Source organism: Poecilia mexicana, unplaced genomic scaffold (assembly GCF_051168715.1).
Source record: "Poecilia mexicana isolate PSO_F unplaced genomic scaffold, ASM5116871v1 scaffold_13, whole genome shotgun sequence".
Lineage (NCBI taxonomy): Eukaryota > Metazoa > Chordata > Actinopteri > Cyprinodontiformes > Poeciliidae > Poecilia > Poecilia mexicana.
This window is the reverse complement of record NW_028263382.1, coordinates 22,688,809-22,707,310: the sequence shown is the minus strand read 5'-3', so window position 1 is coordinate 22,707,310 and position 18,502 is coordinate 22,688,809. Positions and strand designations below refer to the sequence as shown.

At 38.1% G+C, this 18,502-nt stretch overlaps 1 protein-coding gene across 3 annotated transcripts in view; it reads right to left on the bottom strand.

Moving 5' to 3' along the window:
* Positions 1 to 5,410: 5,410 nt before the first annotated feature.
* Positions 5,411 to 18,502, bottom strand: part of fam168a (family with sequence similarity 168 member A) — a 34,955-nt gene continuing 21,863 nt past the window's right edge. For all 3 annotated transcript variants that reach the window (XM_088011889.1, XM_014992997.2, XM_088011888.1), the window contains 4 exons: positions 13,678 to 13,823; positions 12,954 to 13,140; positions 11,593 to 11,719; positions 5,411 to 11,461 (listed from right to left, as the gene is read on the bottom strand). In XM_088011889.1, coding sequence (XP_087868015.1) covers positions 11,607 to 11,719; positions 12,954 to 13,140; positions 13,678 to 13,823 — 446 coding nt within the window. In that variant the 3' untranslated portion in view covers positions 5,411 to 11,461; positions 11,593 to 11,606. The remainder of the gene's footprint in view (positions 11,462 to 11,592; positions 11,720 to 12,953; positions 13,141 to 13,677; positions 13,824 to 18,502) is intronic.

Below are 18,502 nucleotides of genomic sequence, written 5' to 3'. Positions count from 1 at the left end.
AGCAGAGATCTAATAATTTAAAGCTACAAAATAATAATAATTATTATTATTATAACTAAAAACAAACGATGAAAAGTTTTGGTGTCAGGGTCAGCCAGTCTTAAATATGTATGTATGTAGTTTATAGTATCTTGACCTGTAATTCATACTATTATAACACTTGATAAATGCAGCTATAACAACAGACGGTGGAAAATGAGGTGGAAACAAAATTAGCTTCACAAGACTGCAACAGGCAAAGACCAGAGCACAGCCCAGATTATTTCAGATAATGCATTCAGACATCCAGGATGTTACTAAAGTGAGTTTGGTTTTTCTTATCTTGCCTGATCCTATCTGCTACTTCTCCCTGGTCAGTTAATATTCCAGACTGCACAGAGGAAATAACCCAGAAACACATTAACATTACTTTCATTTAATGCAGCATGCACAGGAGCAGAAGTAACGATATGCAGATAGTAAAAAAAAATTAATTCCCTGCATCTCTTAAACATCATGTTTAACATGTTGCATAATTTTATTAAAGAAGCACATATATTATATTATATTCAGCACATATAGCAACATTACAGTAAGGAACCTTATGAGAATATTTGTAATGGACCACATTTATGATACTAAGTTATGGTACTAGGTCAAAGGTCACATGTGGCTCTTCAGGCTATCCAAAGTGACTCCGAATAACTCTGGACGAAGATGCTAATAATGCGTTCAATGTATTTTCATACAATATATGACAGTAATTTTCTCTTTGTAAAGGTCACTATTTTTTCTTTGTTCTGAAATCCAAATGTAGAAATAAAAAAACTGGCTCTATTATATGAATTGAATGGACTTTAAAGAGGTGATGTGAATCTTACATCTGTAGACGAATTGTATTTGGTGAAGACATGGCAAAATGTGTGTGGGATTTGTAAAGAGAGTTAACCCCTGGGCTCTCTTTGCAAAGAGAGCCCAGGGGTTAACCCTTTAAAGGTTATGTTCAAATACTGCAAGGCTGCAGAGTGATTTATGGAAAGCTGACTTCTTTGTGCTTCATGTTGTTGTTTTTGTACTTCAAACACTTCTAATTGTAATAAAATCTGTTTTTATTGTAGTTTTTTTTGTAATCTTCTGTTTTTTTACTTCAGTTTTCTTTCATAATTTCATAACATTTCAGTTGTCTTTCTTTTCTATCTTTCTTGTTAAACATTGGTCTCTTTTTTTGCAGCCCATAATTACTCCAACATTTTGACTAGGATTTCCTGGAAGAAAACATAACTTATCAGTGAGTCTTTTTAAGTTAAGCTAAAGGCAATCTGAGGTAAACTTGACCAAGTCATCAGCCATGTCCAGGATAAATGTAAAGTTGGTTGGTGTTACTTCATCTTGTGACGTTAAAGGAACTGTCAGCAGTTGTGGAAAAACACAGTTCTCATTTATCATATTATTGCTTCATCTTATTTGTTTTGGCTGTCAAACTGCTTAGTTTGATCATTTCCAATGCGTGTCTGTCAAGGTTTTATGTCTGTCCGTGTTCAGCCTCTATAAAGAACCTTGTGTCACACTTGGCTGTGTGAAAAATGGTCAGTAAGTAAAGCTTGATTGACACCAGAGTACTGTTTGTTAAAAAAAAAAGAAATACCAGCAAAGTTTTTCCGAATTAGTACCTGCTTTAGAAAAAAGTAAAGTTAGTGTTCATCTGCTGCATTGTGCTGGGAGTTCATTAACTCTGGCCTCACTCACTGATTGTATTGAGTGGCTTGATTGCACCTTAAAATATATTGAAAACAAGATCCTTCCATCTGTTCTTTAGATTCCTGAAATACAGGTGAAGCATCTTGGAGTCATAATTGTGATGATTATTGAATGTTTGGAGAGTGAAAAAGTAAAAACTAAAAGTCATCAGCTTCTTACCCAACTCTTTAATTGTTACTTAATGATAATTGAGTAACTCAGTGTTTTTAGTGCTTTTGTCCACAGTGCTCCAGCAACCAAGTCATAACCAAGTCTACCGCTTTTTTTTTAAATTAATGTTTGTCCTTCAGAGCACAATCACTCATTATTGCCAAACTTGTCAGCAGCTAAAGCTGGAGTCGCCACTTTTAGATTTAATTTCTGACTCGGTAAGTGTGAAATTGATTTCACACGCAAGAGGAGTGGGCTTCGACTTTCCACAGCAGTATGATTATGAAGACAGACGATTTCCTCCCTTTGTCCGTCACTCTTTAAATGTCAGTGTATCGAGCTGCTGTAAAGCTGTTTATTGGTCTCTATTGACTCTGTAGATTAAATTACAGCTCCCTAACTTACAGTGTGTGTGTGTGTGTGTGCAGAGAGAGCTTAGGAAGCCAGTAGAGTGGATGATTCCCATTTTCGCAAGAGGCTGCCTGCAGTTACGTATCATTAATCAGAGTGCGCTTGTTAGTGTGAGAGCTCAGGATATAAAAGATGGGGTTGTTTTGGTGATTAACATTCCACTAAACTATTTTCTTAGCAGGAATTTTCTGCAGCTGTAGAGTAAAAGTAACCACTTTGTAGGGTGAGACTGCTTTACAACGATGGAGCCCTTTTTACACATGTCGATATGTTCTATAAATATTAAATTATTTTTAGCATTTCCAAATGACTAGCTCCAACTTTAAAAAGTGAGTGATGCGTTACACGTTGGAACGCAGCCTTTATTCAATACAATGACCACGTATTAGAGACCACAGTCACATGAGAGGCTGCTTCAGTCAGGGACGAAGTATTTTTCAACAAGGACACCTTGTTTTCGTTCCATTCTTCCTTTGGGAGTTTAAACAATGTAGTAGGAAAACATTATATATATATTTAAATATATATATATATAAAATAAAGCAATTCCATCTCTGATTGGCTGGGTGGTCCTGGAGACATGTCCTCTCATCCACGGACCTGCTGCCAGAGGACACCTGGGTTTTGAGGAATGGGCTCAGACACGAAAAGAATCAGAACCAAAAGGACTAATTACCATGTCAGGATTTGGTTGGGATTAACGATTTGGCTGCGCTGTTCACTTTAACCATGTTAACTCCTGCAAGATTCTTGTATTAATTTTTCTTGCAACAGCTGGAGAGACTGCAGGTCTAGCTCCACCAGCAATTTTCCTTATTATTCTTTTAATAATTTGGTTTTCAATTAAAAGAGGGGAGACGTCAAGATATTAAGAAGGTCTGGGTGACAAGAGCACTACAGCCCGCCTTTTTCTGAATAACGTCTGACCTGACGGTGTCACTTTAAAGCTGCTCAATATCCTTCAGGGGGTGGTGGAACGCCAGAGCAGAAATGAAACTTGGTCCAGAGAAAAGAAAAAAAAAATCATCTCTTCTGACCCAAGTAAGGCCCTATTCCCAGTTCTCTCTCTTCTTTTTATAAATCATAGTCCTGTTGCAAAAACCCCCTTTTTGGTGGAGATAGAGACATGTAGAATTATTTTGATATATCTTTAAACATTCATTTCTAATTCAGAAAACCTTTTCTCTAAGTAATAGTTTATGGAGTTAATGTCTCATCTTGTTTGTCTCTATTTACCTAAATTAGTAAGTAGATCTAATGTGATTACTAGTGCTGATAAAATTTCCACTTCCACCAAAAGTTGAGACTGATTGAACATTGATTTATTAATATAGTTGCTGTCTGTTACAACAGCATAAGTTCAAATTCAAAAATATTTTATTGATTCCAAACAGAAATGAAAAGTTGTTGTAGCTCATATTAATTCAAATTCTTCAAAGAGTTATTGTAGATAGTGATAGTTGTTGGCAGGACAGATCTCCTGTCCCAGTCTGTGTTGCAGTGAATTTGAGGAAGCCTCTGACCTCTGTCTAACCAACACAGTCCCATGAAGAGGACGGTCAGAGTTGTCCATCGTTTTTTAGATTTTTATGTAGAACCCTTACTTTGCGCCATCATCTCCAGAGGTTTCTCCGTCGTCCCCAGAACAGAGCCGGCCTTATTTGTGCACAAGAACGAACATTTGGAGGTCAAAACAAGTGTGATGATGAAACATTAGTCATGTTGGAATTGAAACGTGTATGGACAGAAGTGTAGTTTTGAAAGAAGTCTGTCTTTCTGATCCTTCAACACCACAACCTCAGTCATGTTAGGCCCAACCCATAGTTTGAGCTATTTCACAAAATCATTAATGGTAGAGAGAAAAAAAAAAAGTTAAAAAAACAACAACCTGCTAATGCAATCCCATGCATTAGTAAGTAAACATGCTCTCAGCATCTTCTTACACCTTCAGATCTTTCAAACTTTTCACTTTTCCTGCCAAGGTTTTCATTGAAAGATGCTTTTCCAATAAATGCATCACCAACTTGACCAAACTTTTGATTTCATAAAAAAAAAAAAGCTTTTAAAAAAGGTGCAATGAGCACCATTTGAGCTAGATCTTCAAGCTCATGGTAAACATTATACCATTTGCTCAAAGCAAAAGCAGCTAAATATCTCCCGTTAGAAGACTACCTCCAAAGGCTTATGGTTTTTCCAGATTGTCCACTGGAGTCACGTCTGTGTGAAGCTCAGAGAAGCTGGCAAAGTTAATTCTGTTTGTGTAAAGTTTGCAGAGCTCTTAAAAGTCAGCCGAAGCAGGATGTTTAAACCGTTTGACTAAATGTTCAAAGGATAATCTAAAACTCTATACTTCGAACATGATGAGACGGGGGTTAATCCTAGAAATTTCATTTCATGCCAACTAGTTTTAACTTGCTACTGCATGTTCACCACCTGGTAGTTGCACACAAACTACAAGTTCACACAGAAGACTATGACAGAAGGGAAAAGAATGGAAGGAAGGACAGACACGTGGAAGATGGAAAGGAGGAAGCAAGAAAAGATTGACAAAGGAAGGAGACGAGGAATGAAGACAGACAAGGGTAGACGCAACAAAATAAAGCAAACAAGAAAGAAAGGAAAGAAGATGTGGACAGAGAGGGAAGGTAGAAAAAAAACACTTCAAACATAATGGGGAATAAAGTTTTTCCATTCTCATCCAGACCTTAAAAATGCCTAAACTTTTCCAGACTGCTTGCGAAACCTGAAAAATTCTTGCCTTCTCGTTTTACACATACTGCTAGACTAACAGCCTCCTTTAACATCGTGTCTTGTGCACAAAAATACTGGATCAGTGTGTAACGTTGTGCAAATCTGTCGGAGAAATTGCTGATATTGCTCAAGTTGATCGGATGTCTGCGGATAGTTACAGGAGAAGTGAAAGTGAATGTTCCTCTCCACTTGGTCTCCTTTCACCACAAGGGAAATAACAGATCCAATGTTCAATAATATGACAGTAGAAAATGTGCAACAGAATATTTTCCTCTGCAATTTCAAATTTTATCTAAATTTTACATTTAGAGTTGACAAACATGCGATTACAGCTTTTTAAAGAAAATCCCAAGAGACAATCTTCCTTTTATAGGAAAATTTTAATAGTTATTCAATGTTCTACATTTTACAGTAAATATACAATTACAAACTTGGCTTAGTTATAGTACTAAGATCACTAACTGATCTTAAAAAAAACAAACAAAAAAAAAAAACCCTCAACAACAACAAAAATACATTTAAAAAAAAAAAAAATTAAACAGATTTACACTTCATATCACAAGCCTGACGCTGGTCCTTCACTCCGGACCAAATAGCTAACATACAATTCACTTCTCTCAACGCTGAACAGACGTTGGGCTTCAGTTTCAAACACAAACCTTACGGTAACAGAGATACCATAGCATGTGCAAACTGGGTACCAAACTAAAAACTTCCAAAGATGGGGTTGTTCCTATTACTCGATCCGAGCGCGATACGAGTACGCATGTTTTTTCTTTTTTCCTTTTTTTTTTTCTTTTGGAAGACAAGGAATTTTCCACTTTTTGCATCACATTTAGTGTCAAATCAAAACCAAGAGAGACCTCTGACAAACCGAGAAATAAAAAGCTGCAGCAAGAACATCAAGGACAATTATAAGCCTACTATTCGTTTTGATAGTAGTGTTGTAATTTATACCCATGAAAAACTAAGACTCAAACTGCAAGGCAAGAAAAAAACAACAACAAAAAAAAAAAAGGGAGAGAAGAGGTGAATGGAAATGGATACAGGAGGCAATGAATGGTTCTGGTCTTGTTTTCACTGTCAAAGTGGAAAAAGGTTAGACAGTTTTTTTTTTGTCACCTTTTAAAGGTCTGGAAATGTTACAGTGGACAGGATGATTTACGGAAAGAGGAAGAGGTGATCAAAGATTTGTGTTTAAGACAACTTTGCACACGTTCCCCCCCTTCCTCACAGAGCACGAAAAAAAAAAGCCCAACCTCCAACTTTTCACTTCAGTGCAAATTGAAAAATAACGAGACGAGGAATGGAGCGAAATCAATAGGCAGGCACATGCTTGCTTTCCCTGCAAAACAGGAATACTTGGAAGAAAAGTTGTCCTGTTTCTCAGCTCTGTAGATCTGCCTCTGTAGCGTTGGCGCCGTGCATCTCCTGGTAATTGGGATGTTCTCATCAAAAAACTAAAAAGCACAGTCCTTAAATATTAGATAGAAAAATAGGTTTTCTTTTTGTGGTTAAAAAAAATGAGTAGAAATTATTTTTTTATTATTAATAATATTTAGGATAAAATTGCTGTACTGGCAAAAAGGAAATGAAATTATTTCTGAATATTCCTGGACAGAAACCATATTCTCAGACTAAACAACAAACGCATACAATTTTGATGAGTTCGAGTGAGGAAAGTTAAATTGATAAAAAAAAAAAAAGTCAGATTTTTAAACGTGACTTTAAATGTGTGGAGAAAAAAAAAAGTTGGCCCCTCTGAGGTTGGCCAAATTCTAGTTTTTCTTTGCTACTGATGTTACTTTGTTTTAATATGAAATTTAAATATGAAAATAAAAATAATTTCTACTCATCCGTTTGACCACAAGACAAAACTGAAAAAAAAAAGACTGCAATTTCATATTTAAAGAAAAAGCAAAAAACACTTTCTGGTTGCTGAAGAGAAAAATGAAATTACCACAACATGCACAGACCAGGTTGGTCCACACCTCAGAAAACTCTTATAAGTGCAGCAAATAGGAGGCGTCACCTTGAGTCCTGTTTTGTTACTCTAAAAGACTATTTGGATCATAATGTGCCAGTGCTCAAGGTACGATACCCAATTCTTCTACGCATGTTGGCTCAAAGCCTTCAACCACTACGAAGCCACTTCCTGACTTTGTCACTAGTGACATCTAGTGTTAACCAGGGTCAGCTGACACAAAAAATGGCAGCAATCATGATACAATTCAATAAGACTGCAGTTTAGGTGAGGGTGTTGAGTGTAGCAAAGGTCAAACTGAAGAAAAACAAAACAAGAGAGAAAAAAAAAAAGTTAAATCGAGGTAAGAGTGGAAAAAGGACTGGGGACAGACATCATTTTGCATCCCCGAAGGTTGGAGAAATGAAGTGTCTGAAGGGAGACGCAAAATGGCACGGAGTAAAAACAAGTCAGACACGTAGGGTACAGTAAGTTTAAAAAGTCAGACGAGTAATAAGAGTCAACAACGCGACAAAAAAAGGACAGCGATAGGAAAACACAGATTCCACGGGAAGCAAGACGTAACAAGGACTCAGAGCTCATCAGTTATTAGGGAGAAGAAACTTGGTTACTGAATAACAATTGGTGAAATATGGCACAGGAAAATTAAATATAAACAAACAAAAAAAAAGAGAATGGAGGCTGAAGGTTTTTTTTGTTTTCTTTTTTAGACATCATTCGATACATCCTTGCAGCTATGGAGCTAAAACAGACAGACGACTGGACACATTTATCCTCCACTTCAGCTCTGTCACTCATCCTCTACTTCCCTCAGCGTGTCTAGGAAGCAGGTATTAAAAAAAATTAAAAAAAATAAAGTAATAAAAAGCCTGTGGGAATCTGGTGCCAAATTCCACAACTTCCAATAACCTACAGACACCGCGGTAACTTCTCCCCTCCAAGTGAAAGATATGTAGAGGACAGGGATGCAGTAAAAAAAACTAAACAAAAAAACAAACAAAAAAAAAAACCTTAAATAAAAGCACAAACAGTAGCTGCCACATTAATGCAACCATGCTTAGCTAGAAATACATTACTGTACCACTCGCTCTTTAAATATACTGCATGTTGTTGTTTTTTTTTTACCTAGAAATCCAATGCTATAGTGAAAGACACCTGAATATTATGCATACCCATTACGTTCAACTGACCTAAGGGAGAGAAGGAGAAGAAACAAAGCAAACAAGAGGATTTTAATTCAGAAATACTGACAAAAGTAGTGGTTGGTTAAATAATCCTAATGTAGAGGAACATTGCTGCTGTCGCAAGAAAATCCTGCTTTTTTTTTTCTTTTATTATTATTATTATTCAGTCTTGCAATCAATTTTAAATATACAGGATCTGGTCACGGTTGAAACTCTTCATCAATATTATCCACCAGATATTCAGTGAAATTTTTATTTTCCTCCGACAGCGGCGTTATGCAATATCGTCTTAAGAATTAACCTACTAGTGTACAAACATCTTGACTAATAATAATTCAAACACTCCACCTTATTGTTTTAATTATGATATAAATTGCTTTTTCTCCTTTTTTTTGCACTACAAAGCCTAAGTACCTGTTACTTAGCATTAAATTATAGTATAGTCAAGTTTTCTTTTTCCTTTATCTTATGTTGTGCAATAATTCCTTGCAATGTTATTCAATACCCACAAAAGTTCTGATATGTTCTTAACTTCTTTGCAGTATTACTTATTGAACGTTGGCAGCGCGAGCAGCCTCGACTCCCTATTTGGATATCACGATTTTTTATTTTATTTTTTAAAAAAACAAACTCACAAAGGCTGTCAACAGATGGAGGCGCCCGCTCTTAATTTATTGCAATAATCAAACCACTACATCCACACGCCAGCAGTAAATGCTTCCTGTAATACCGACCTGCACTGTACGGATCTCAGAGTTAGGATGGATCTCAGAGTTGGGCATGGGCCGGCACAAGATCCTGATTGTATGATAACCTCGAGTTTAAAAAAAAAAAAAGAAAAAAAAAAAAAAGAAGAAAAGTTTCTCAATTTCGACAAAAACGTGAAACTACAACACGGTGTCATTGCTTTCATTTAAAATACGTCGCAAGTTATTCCTTCTGCTATTAAAATTACATATCGATTACTAGATTTATAAACTTTTAATGCTCACAAACCGAGTTGAGAGCAGCTATATTTGAGGAAATGCTTTCAAGTGCTTGCAACATGAAATATTCAAAATAGGGCTACACAAAATAGCGAACTGTAACATTTGGCATGTGCCGATGTTTCAAAACTGTTGCCAATCCTATATGGGCAGCTGGATACATTTTTGCCACCTTTTATGCCCACACCTGATACAAATCTCACATAAAATGTTATTTAGTTGCAAATCATTATCATCCTAATGCTTAACATTAATTTAATCTTTTCACTAAATTGTGCAGCCGTGTTCTAAAAATATTCCTAACTGGCCAACTTTGTCATTTTGTAATCAAGACAGCCTATGAAATGTAGCAGGTTCCTTTTAGCCAGCTGGCTAGCAGTGCACAGCCACAGCTGGGGAAGGGGCTCCATGCAATCAGAGAAAAAAAATCCCTGGGCACACTGCCACTTTCTCTTGCATCTCAGTAAAAAAAAAAAAAAAAAACCTTGAAACATTACGAACGGTACGACAGGAAACTTTAGCGGTTTCAAACACCGGTTACACCTGGATGCAGGTGTAACCGGTGTTTAACCTGCAGTTATGCAAATATCTGCAGATATCTGCATAACTTCTGTCAGAGTGATGATATCTAAAATGACCTGAATTTATCTTACAAGTGAACACTAGCATCTAGCCTAAGTCTAGATGCTAGTGGGATTTATTTTCCTCAGAGTAAATCCTAAAAAAAAACAAAAAGCCACTGGGCCTTATCCAAGTATTAAACCCCCACAATCAGTCTAACCTTCTACACAAATCTTCCCCAGACGAGGACAAACGAGGAAGAAACAAAATTCACAACAGCATTTGAGTCGGTGCGTCACGTTTTCTGTTAGACCTACAAAAGCCCCCCCCCAACCCCCACCTGTCATTCAGCAGCAGTGGATGACGCTGAAGTGCATTGGGCCTTCATTAAATTTGCCTCAGCTGTCGTGCATTTGTTTATTAGTCCTCGCCTGGGAAGTTGAAGGAGATGGCACGACCACAGCCAGGAGAGAAGACAGAAAATCGATGTAGAGTACAAAAATAGCCACAATGTGGCGTCCGCCTTTAAAGGAGAAACGTCACACACTTAAATGTCTTGTACTTTGAAATTCTTCGCCTGCCTTTCAATGTGTTACACCCCCTCCCACCCACCCTGCCCCGCCTCCACAATCTCTTTAAACTCATTCTGTGCTGGCAGTACCTGCCAGATAGCCATGTTTCTTTTTGTGTGTTTTACAACTGGAGGTACTGTCCAGTAAGTGCCACTAAGTGTGAGTGTGTTTAAGTGTAATCCCCCCCAAAAAAACTCTAAATTAGTTTAAATGCAAAGAGTCACTGTTGTGACCCAAACTAGCTAGGTTAACATTCCAATAGTGTCCCAACAAACCAGCCTGCATAGAGTGTAGCATGAAGTCGGCGAATCTTTTTCGTTAGTGTGTACTAGGTACAGCGTAAATGCGAAAACACGACGGGTCGTGATCTGAAAGTGCTCACAGCACCGACTAATGTGGCAGAAGGGATGACGGACACACAGCTACTACGAGTTGGAAGACAAGTGAGATCGGACTGAGAATCAAACATAATCAGGAAAAAATAGGGATGAAGAGGAAGGCAGGAAAAAAATAAAAAGGCGAAGCAATTGAGGTTGGTAGTATAAAGGACATTAAAAAATATTATTATCCCCTTAAAAAAAGGAAGAAAAAATTATCTGATGATGTTAAAACCCTGTGCTGATATCTAGTTGTTAGAAAATTTGGCAGCATTAGTCAATAGTCTTTGATGATGATGATGATGCCCAATATTTTCCAGCAAAGTGAGCAGCAGCGGCGGCGGCGGCAGCAGGCGGGGAGCACACACACCAGCACAACACAAAAACAGGAGCGACCGACCGACACCTGCGATTGGTCGAGAGTCCTTTCTGGAGTTCCAATGAAAGACGCGGCAAAAAAAAATAAAAAAAATAAAAAATAGAGGAATTCAAACTAAACAATCGAGAGGAAATAAAATAAGACCGTAATGATTGGTTGGCAAATAAACAGAAGAGAGAATAATAAAAACAAAAGCAGCCTTTGTAAAAACATTAGAGAATGTCGCATAATAATAATAATAATAATAATAGTAGTAAAGTGGCTGTTGCACTTTAGTTTTGTTCTTGCAGACAGGTGCCGAGTTCTCGTGGTTACCGCTGGGAGCTCGTGTAACATTTGAGCAGTTGCATACGATGGTGGACTCCAGATCTGGTGGCGTGAGCAGAGAAGAGCAGCACGGGTTAACGCCAAGCTGCAGAGTTTGTTTGTTTGGAGGGGGTCGGGGGGGAGTAAACGGCAGGAGAAGAGGAGGCGGAGGGATTCTCTCTGTGGATACTCACATGATGGGTGGGCTCTACCAGTGAGGCGGTACGTAGCTGTAACCGGGGGTCCCTTGGGGCCTGTAGGTTGGCACAGTAACTGGGTGTGCTCCAATTGGTGGGTGCTGGGGCGTTGTCAGCAGAGTCCCTACGCACATTTAACACCAGCATTAATGTGAAAGAAGCTCCTCTCTCATACACGGCCTCAGAAAAGTACAGAAACCCTGCTAACTTTTATGTCACGTTACGACCACAAACCGTGTACGCTCTCGAAAGCAGGGCTGGGTTAGAAACTCTAAAAAGCACAAAAAACGTTCAAGCCTGCATCTAAGGCCAGGAATGGAGAGCACAACTCAGAGAAGCAGCCAATACGCCCAAGCTAACTCTGGAGGAGCTGCAGAGAGACACAGCTCAGCTGGGAGAATCCGTTAACGACAACTATTGGTTGAGCATTCCACAAATTTGGTATTAATGTCAGAGAACCGTCGTTGAAAAGAAAAAGAAAAAAAGCCATAGTGTGTCCCGTTTAAAGTTCGCACACACTGAAGCACTCATTCTAACCTGCAGCCACGTCGGCTCGCAATCCAAAGTCTGAATACAAACATAAGCTGCTTTCTGGTGAATAATTTCTGTTTTACTTAGCAGTATTTTCCTGAATTCAAATGTTTTGTAACAAATGATCACTCTGACCAGGTCCAGATAAACTCAATTTCCCATATGCAGAACAACAATGACTTTTTCTATTTTATTTTAAAAGATGGCAGTGACAGCCTCATTGTGTGGGTCATTCTTATTTTGTTAGGGTGTAGAGCTCAGTCAGAAATGATGGCAATGATGGATGGAGCTAAAAAAAAAAAAGAGGGCAAAAGAAAGCTCATGTTTCAAAAGCTTTGAGGTTCACCCAAAAGGTCACCTTCTGACTCTAAACATGTAACCAGAGATACAACGGGACGCTCTACATAATTGCATGAATGACGCAAAGTCCAAATCTAAATCCATCAGCGACAGGATACAAAACTGCCACTGATGCCGTTTTGAAAATAAAAACTAAATATTTTAATCTAGATGCTAATTTGGAGACGTGGAACAAAGGACTTGCAGCTGGGAGTTTCAGTAAAAACAGGGACCAATAGCTCTGAGCCAGGAGAGCTGCAATCCAATGAACGGCCGACTTTAGATTTTTACTGGAATACAATTAGAAACATGCACTACTTTGACTTGTTTCATCACATAAAAACGCAATAGAAAACTTTAACATTTGTGGTTGCAAAGTGACAAAATGTGGAAAAAGCATAAGGGAGATTAATGGTTTCACAAGGAATAGTAGTTGACAGTTGCAGGGTCTCGCTTTGTGCACATTCTGGAGGGAGTATTGGTCCTACCTGCACTCATGGCCATGGTTGTCCCGGCTACCATCCCCATGGTAGGCATGCCGTTGTTACGGGGGGCAGGAACAGGGACTGGGGCAGGGTAGAGGGCTGTGGAGGGGATGCTGTTGGGCTGCACCACAGTGGTGTGATGGATCACATGTGGCTGGGCCGCGTATACTGGTTGGGTGTAGTATGCTCCCTGTCAAAGAAAACAAGTTAAAAGAGCTCTTAGTGAGGCTAGCGATGGGGGGGCTGCCACATGTACAGCATGGAAGAATTATAACAGTATTAAAGTGCTTCATCACAGCTCTGAAGGCAACGTTTTTTTACTTGGGACTTTGAAACTAAACGTTAAATAAATATCCATGTAATGTGAAGGCCAGAGCATGATGAAAGTGGTATGAACAGAGATAAATGGCTGAATAAATCCAGTCGCATTTAAATAACACATTCTGTAAATCCCCTAAAACAAGAAAAACGAATCGGGAGACGCTCTAAATCTCCTCCGACAGTTTGTTTTAACGTCGAGATTTGGAAAACGTCTCGTTCCCGAGCCATTGCACAGATTGCACGGCATTTGGTTCGCAAGTTTGGCAAAAATGCTGCGACAAATTGTTTTTTAATAGACAGAGAATCGATGTTGCCAGCAAGGAGAAACAAACGTTAAATGGCGGAGGCAGCCAAACAGGTGGGACAGCAAACATTTCCAAGGCAATGTCATCCGCGATGTCCTTACCTGTGCGTAAATGTTCTGCTGAGGGTAGGCACTGCGGATGGGGTACATGGCTGTGGGGTATGGGGTGGGAGTGGGGGTGTAGGGAGGAGGTGCTCCATTTGACTGAGTGGGGGGCACTTTGTATGGGGTTCCCGCTGGGGTGTATCCTGCAAATATCCAGAAAACAACTTAAATTAATCAAACAAATGCTAAGCAGTTCAAAATTGTATGTATATTAAAAAAAAATAAATAAAAAATCACTTTCGATTATTAAAATAAATTAGGAGAATTTCACAAAAACTAAAATGAAAATACAAAACTCAAGCAATTTATACAAGTGTATCAAATTCTGGTTTTATTCCCATCTTTTCTGGGGTGGGGGGCAAAACCTGGAAATGTGAAACATCACACGTGGTTTTGAGATGAATATTTCTGCTTCTATTTTTTGCCTTTTCAGTGGAGTCGGAAGCATTTCTCCAGATAAAAAAACGGCAACCAACTGCTTATTCAATCCAAGCTGATAAGAGCAATAAAACCTAAAGCAGTAACCGCTGATAAGATGCCGAAAGCCTGGGAGGGAGCTAAAAAGGGAAGTGCAGAGTCAGATAATTATACCAGGCTTTTCACTATGAGCCGAGCGTGAATAAAAAATAGCTCCTGAAATGAGCCGCTGTTGCCGCTCAGACGCTGCTATAAATCCATTACGCCAAAATAACTTAAGAAAAAGAATTGTCAAAAGTGGGGGCGGGGGAGAAGTCAAATATTAAACAGTTTTCCTCTAAGAAACTTTGAAAGAGATGTGTCTCAGGACCATGAGGGATATCAATTTTGCCACTTTATTATTTGCATTTCCTGTAAAGACCACCAGATGGGGACTGTTTCTGTTTAAAGAAGAGTTCAGCCTCATAATCAGCATAGAAATACCCATATATCAAAAGAAAAAAAAAAAAAGAAAAGAAAAAAAAATCTGATTTAGCAGGCTTAGACTGGAGCTTTGAATCAAAACCTTCTTTTAGCGTGCAGGGAAAGAGGAAAGAAGCTGTGTAATCAGTGACTATGGGCCAAATTTAAGACATCACTTTTATTGCAGGGAAACATGGTAGGCATTAAATAATTTAGCAGAGAATCCTCACTTCACAAAGGTTACATCACTATTTGAAAGATGGTATTAGTCTCATTGGGCTGCGTTCTTATGTAGACTGCTCTGAGGGGGTGCAGTACCTCTGAGCAGCCACAGGATGGAGCCTGAAGGTCAAACATGCTACTAGCTAGCTGCTGCTGCATAGCTTATGAAAAGCCCTTCTCTTACACAAGGACAAGGGAACAAAGAGATGCTGGAGCTGTTCTCGCTACCGGTGATTGTATGCTGGAGCGTGTGTGTATGTACATGTGTGTGTGCATGCTTTCACGGTCAAACTCTGCTCTGATGTCCACGCAGGGCATTAAGAGACCGTGGTGAGAGACAGCCGCACAAAAGAAGCGCAGACAGAAAAAAAAACAAAAAACAAAAAAAAGAAAAAAACGGTCCGTCAATGGTCTTGATGAAAAACGACCGAAGACGTGTTTTCAATCAGACCACAACTGGTTTTATCTTGCGAATCATTCATGTTGAGGGGGAAAGAAAATGAACTATTTTAATCCCCTCATAAATCAAGCCCAGCAGAAAGGAGTCGGCAATCAGACGACGCAGCCACAACAGAAAGGCTCAGGTTTCTGTAAGAACAAAAGCAGATCTGATGTTTTGCTCGACTTCCAAAAGATGAACCTAAGCTGAGGAAGAGAGGAGGCAGCTTCAGAAGGAGCAAAGGAGGAGTCTAGAAAACCTGCTCCTTCCTTTGTTACAGACCAAATCAAAAAGGACAGGAAAACACTGGAGGGGAAATGCTGATTTCGTCTTGCTAATGGAATTCAGTTTTGACAAATTCACCAAGTCATTGAGGGACATTCATTTCTTATATGATATGAATATAAATCATTGACCCTTCGCTCTGTTCTCTCTCTCTGTCACCCCGCTAATGCTCACATAATTGGGTTTGCTCAGTAATGGAAGAAAAAAAAAATAACCAGACTTCTTATCATTAAAATCCTTACATTTTATGATTACTAATCGAGTCTGGAAATGCACAGCATATTGTATTTAAATGATTATTTTCTAACATCTATGTTGGTTTTTTATGTTTTTATAAACCCAAGAGTCAAATCCCATTGTACATAAATACCATTTGAAAAGCGTAATGTCAATAAAAAGTTAATTGATTTCAGGAACGTTATTCATTTTACACACAGAGGGATTTATTTTATGTTAATTTTGGTTATTAAGACTTACAGTAAACAACCCACAAATCAGTTTCTTAAAATATATCAATATTACAATAAGACCTTTTTTTTTTTTTTTAACAAAGAAATGCTATGCCATGGTTTATATCGCTGGCATTTCAGTCACCTCCCAGCTTCATTTCCTCTCAAGCTTATATTTTCTGTTTCGTTACAATTACACTAAAGTTCAAATTTTTTCTGTCGTTCGCATTTAAACACATTGATGTAATGAGCCAGCCTTACTTGAAAGGCTAAATTAAAAGAAAGGTCAGACATCTGCTTCAAGGTCTCATTGGATATAGAGATTGAAAGAGTAATGCTGTAATCAAAGCCTTCGAGAGATTTTTAACGGTAACGTTAAAATATTTCGGCGTTTATGTTCTGAGACACAGATTGAAGCGATTACAACTGCCCAGAGTTGTTGATCATTTACCCATCTGAAGGTTTAATGGAGCAGACCCGCAGCTGCTTTATGTGAGGGTGTGCTTATCCTTCCTACGTTACTCATCTCTTTCAATAATTAAAGATCTGTAGATTATTACGAACCTCTGAGTTAGGAGGTTCCCTGTTCTTAAAGGGGCAATGTAATGCGTTTTCCAGGCACACGCCATTTTATAGCATAATCATTTGTAATAAAAATTCTTATGATTATCAAATATGACTTAAATTTTACTTCCCAATTTAACGCCTCAAAATTGGGCCTGTACCTCTTTAAAAACGTGTGTTCTTTCTGAAACTCCGCCTTCAGGAAGTCATCATAATAGAGCTCCTCTACTAACCCTTTAATGCCTTTTTTTTTTTCTTAAACCTTAACTCAGAAGCTCCTATAATGATCCACAGTTTTGCCAGGTGTTTGCTAATTGCTGCTGGCTAGTCTGGAGGAGCTGAGCAGGGGAGAAGCAGGCCATGGAGTCTGATGTAAACAGTGTTTTATAAGATAACTGATTAAGAATTGTTTTAATCATGGCGTGCAAGTTTATTCTGTTTTACCTGCATTTTTCCTTTCTCTCTTTCCACTAGTCAATGTAAAATACTCCTAAGAACCTGTTAAGTGTCAGTTTTCTCAAAAGGTAAATGCTAACCTACGGTATCTACTGAGGTTTAAGTCATCTTCAGTGCGACCGCATTCCTATAATAGCTGCCCTCTTTAACAACAGCCAACATTGTTATAAATTGACTTAAAAGAGATAGTTTAAAATAACTTATGTCAGTTTATGCTGGTATCCCAAAATACTAAATTAGATCCATCGCGATCAGTCACTGTGGTGACGATCGATGGACTAAGAATCAATAGTCCAAATGTTTAATAATTCAGGAAATTATTAAACATTATTTCTCTAAATAATGTTTTCTCTTCACTATAGTTATGCTTTGTAACATGGTTGCTTGAACACATATCCAAATGATATCAGCTTAGTCTGAAACTAATTTTAATTAGTTTAGAGCTAATTTGGCCTCATTTTCAAAAGTCTCCAATACAAACCTTGGTCTTCAAGCAAGGATGTTCATATTAAACTGCGATATTTCTATATAATTCTGAGTCACTTCATGTTTCATTCTTGCATGATTTTGGTGATGCTGTGTGACGAACCAACAGTAGGTTAATCCGCAAACTAATGTGAATTTGTTGAGAATTATTTTGGTCTCGTTTCCAAATCCGAAGTTCTTAAAGAGAAGAGGCGTCGGATATGATGCCAAGTGAAACTTCTAAATTATTTTAAGATGTACAGCATTTTCATTGTAACTGAAGTTAACAGTTGACGGCGTGATTTTACAGCACAATGTGCCTGAAAGGTACATCATAACAAATCTTTCATTGTAATGTTAAGTTATTTTTGCTGGTAATCTTGTATAATAGATATCAGTTAGTTGTTGTTTTTTTCCCCATGAATTTATAGCGTACTCCTGTTCACAAATAAATAAATAAAATAAATTGCCAGTACTATGCTTATCTCTCCATCTATTATTTCAATGCCTAAACCTTATCAAGCAGGATCACATAGACAATAGCAGACTAAACTATTTGGCTGCTATTTTCCTGACGATCAGGTGGTGGCCCCACTGGGCAATTTTGATCTAAATTACTAGTTTTGTTCATAATTACCCTCAACTATTGCGTAGTGATTCACAGCCAAGTCAGACTCATTGTTGCACAACACCCACCATGTTTACCCATTGGGTAGTCAGTTGTTTTCAGAAACATTTTGAATAAACCAGAAGCACAGTAAGATGCCACGTAAAGACTTTAATCAGAGGCACTGAAGGAAACCTGCAGGTTTGCTCGTTATTTCAGTCCAGCATCAACAGTTGCAAACAAGTCTAAATTTACTTCTTTTTTTTAATTTTTTTTAACTAAAGTAATTTATTGAATACGACTGATGATTTCCCAGCTTGAAGTAAGGCTGTCAGGAAAATGTGCAGTTAAGTATTGTCATGACAAATGTAATCAGATATATTGTGCAGCTCTAGCTTTAAATATAGCCATCAAAATCTTCTAGACGTTTATGAAAATGACAACATAATGTTTCGT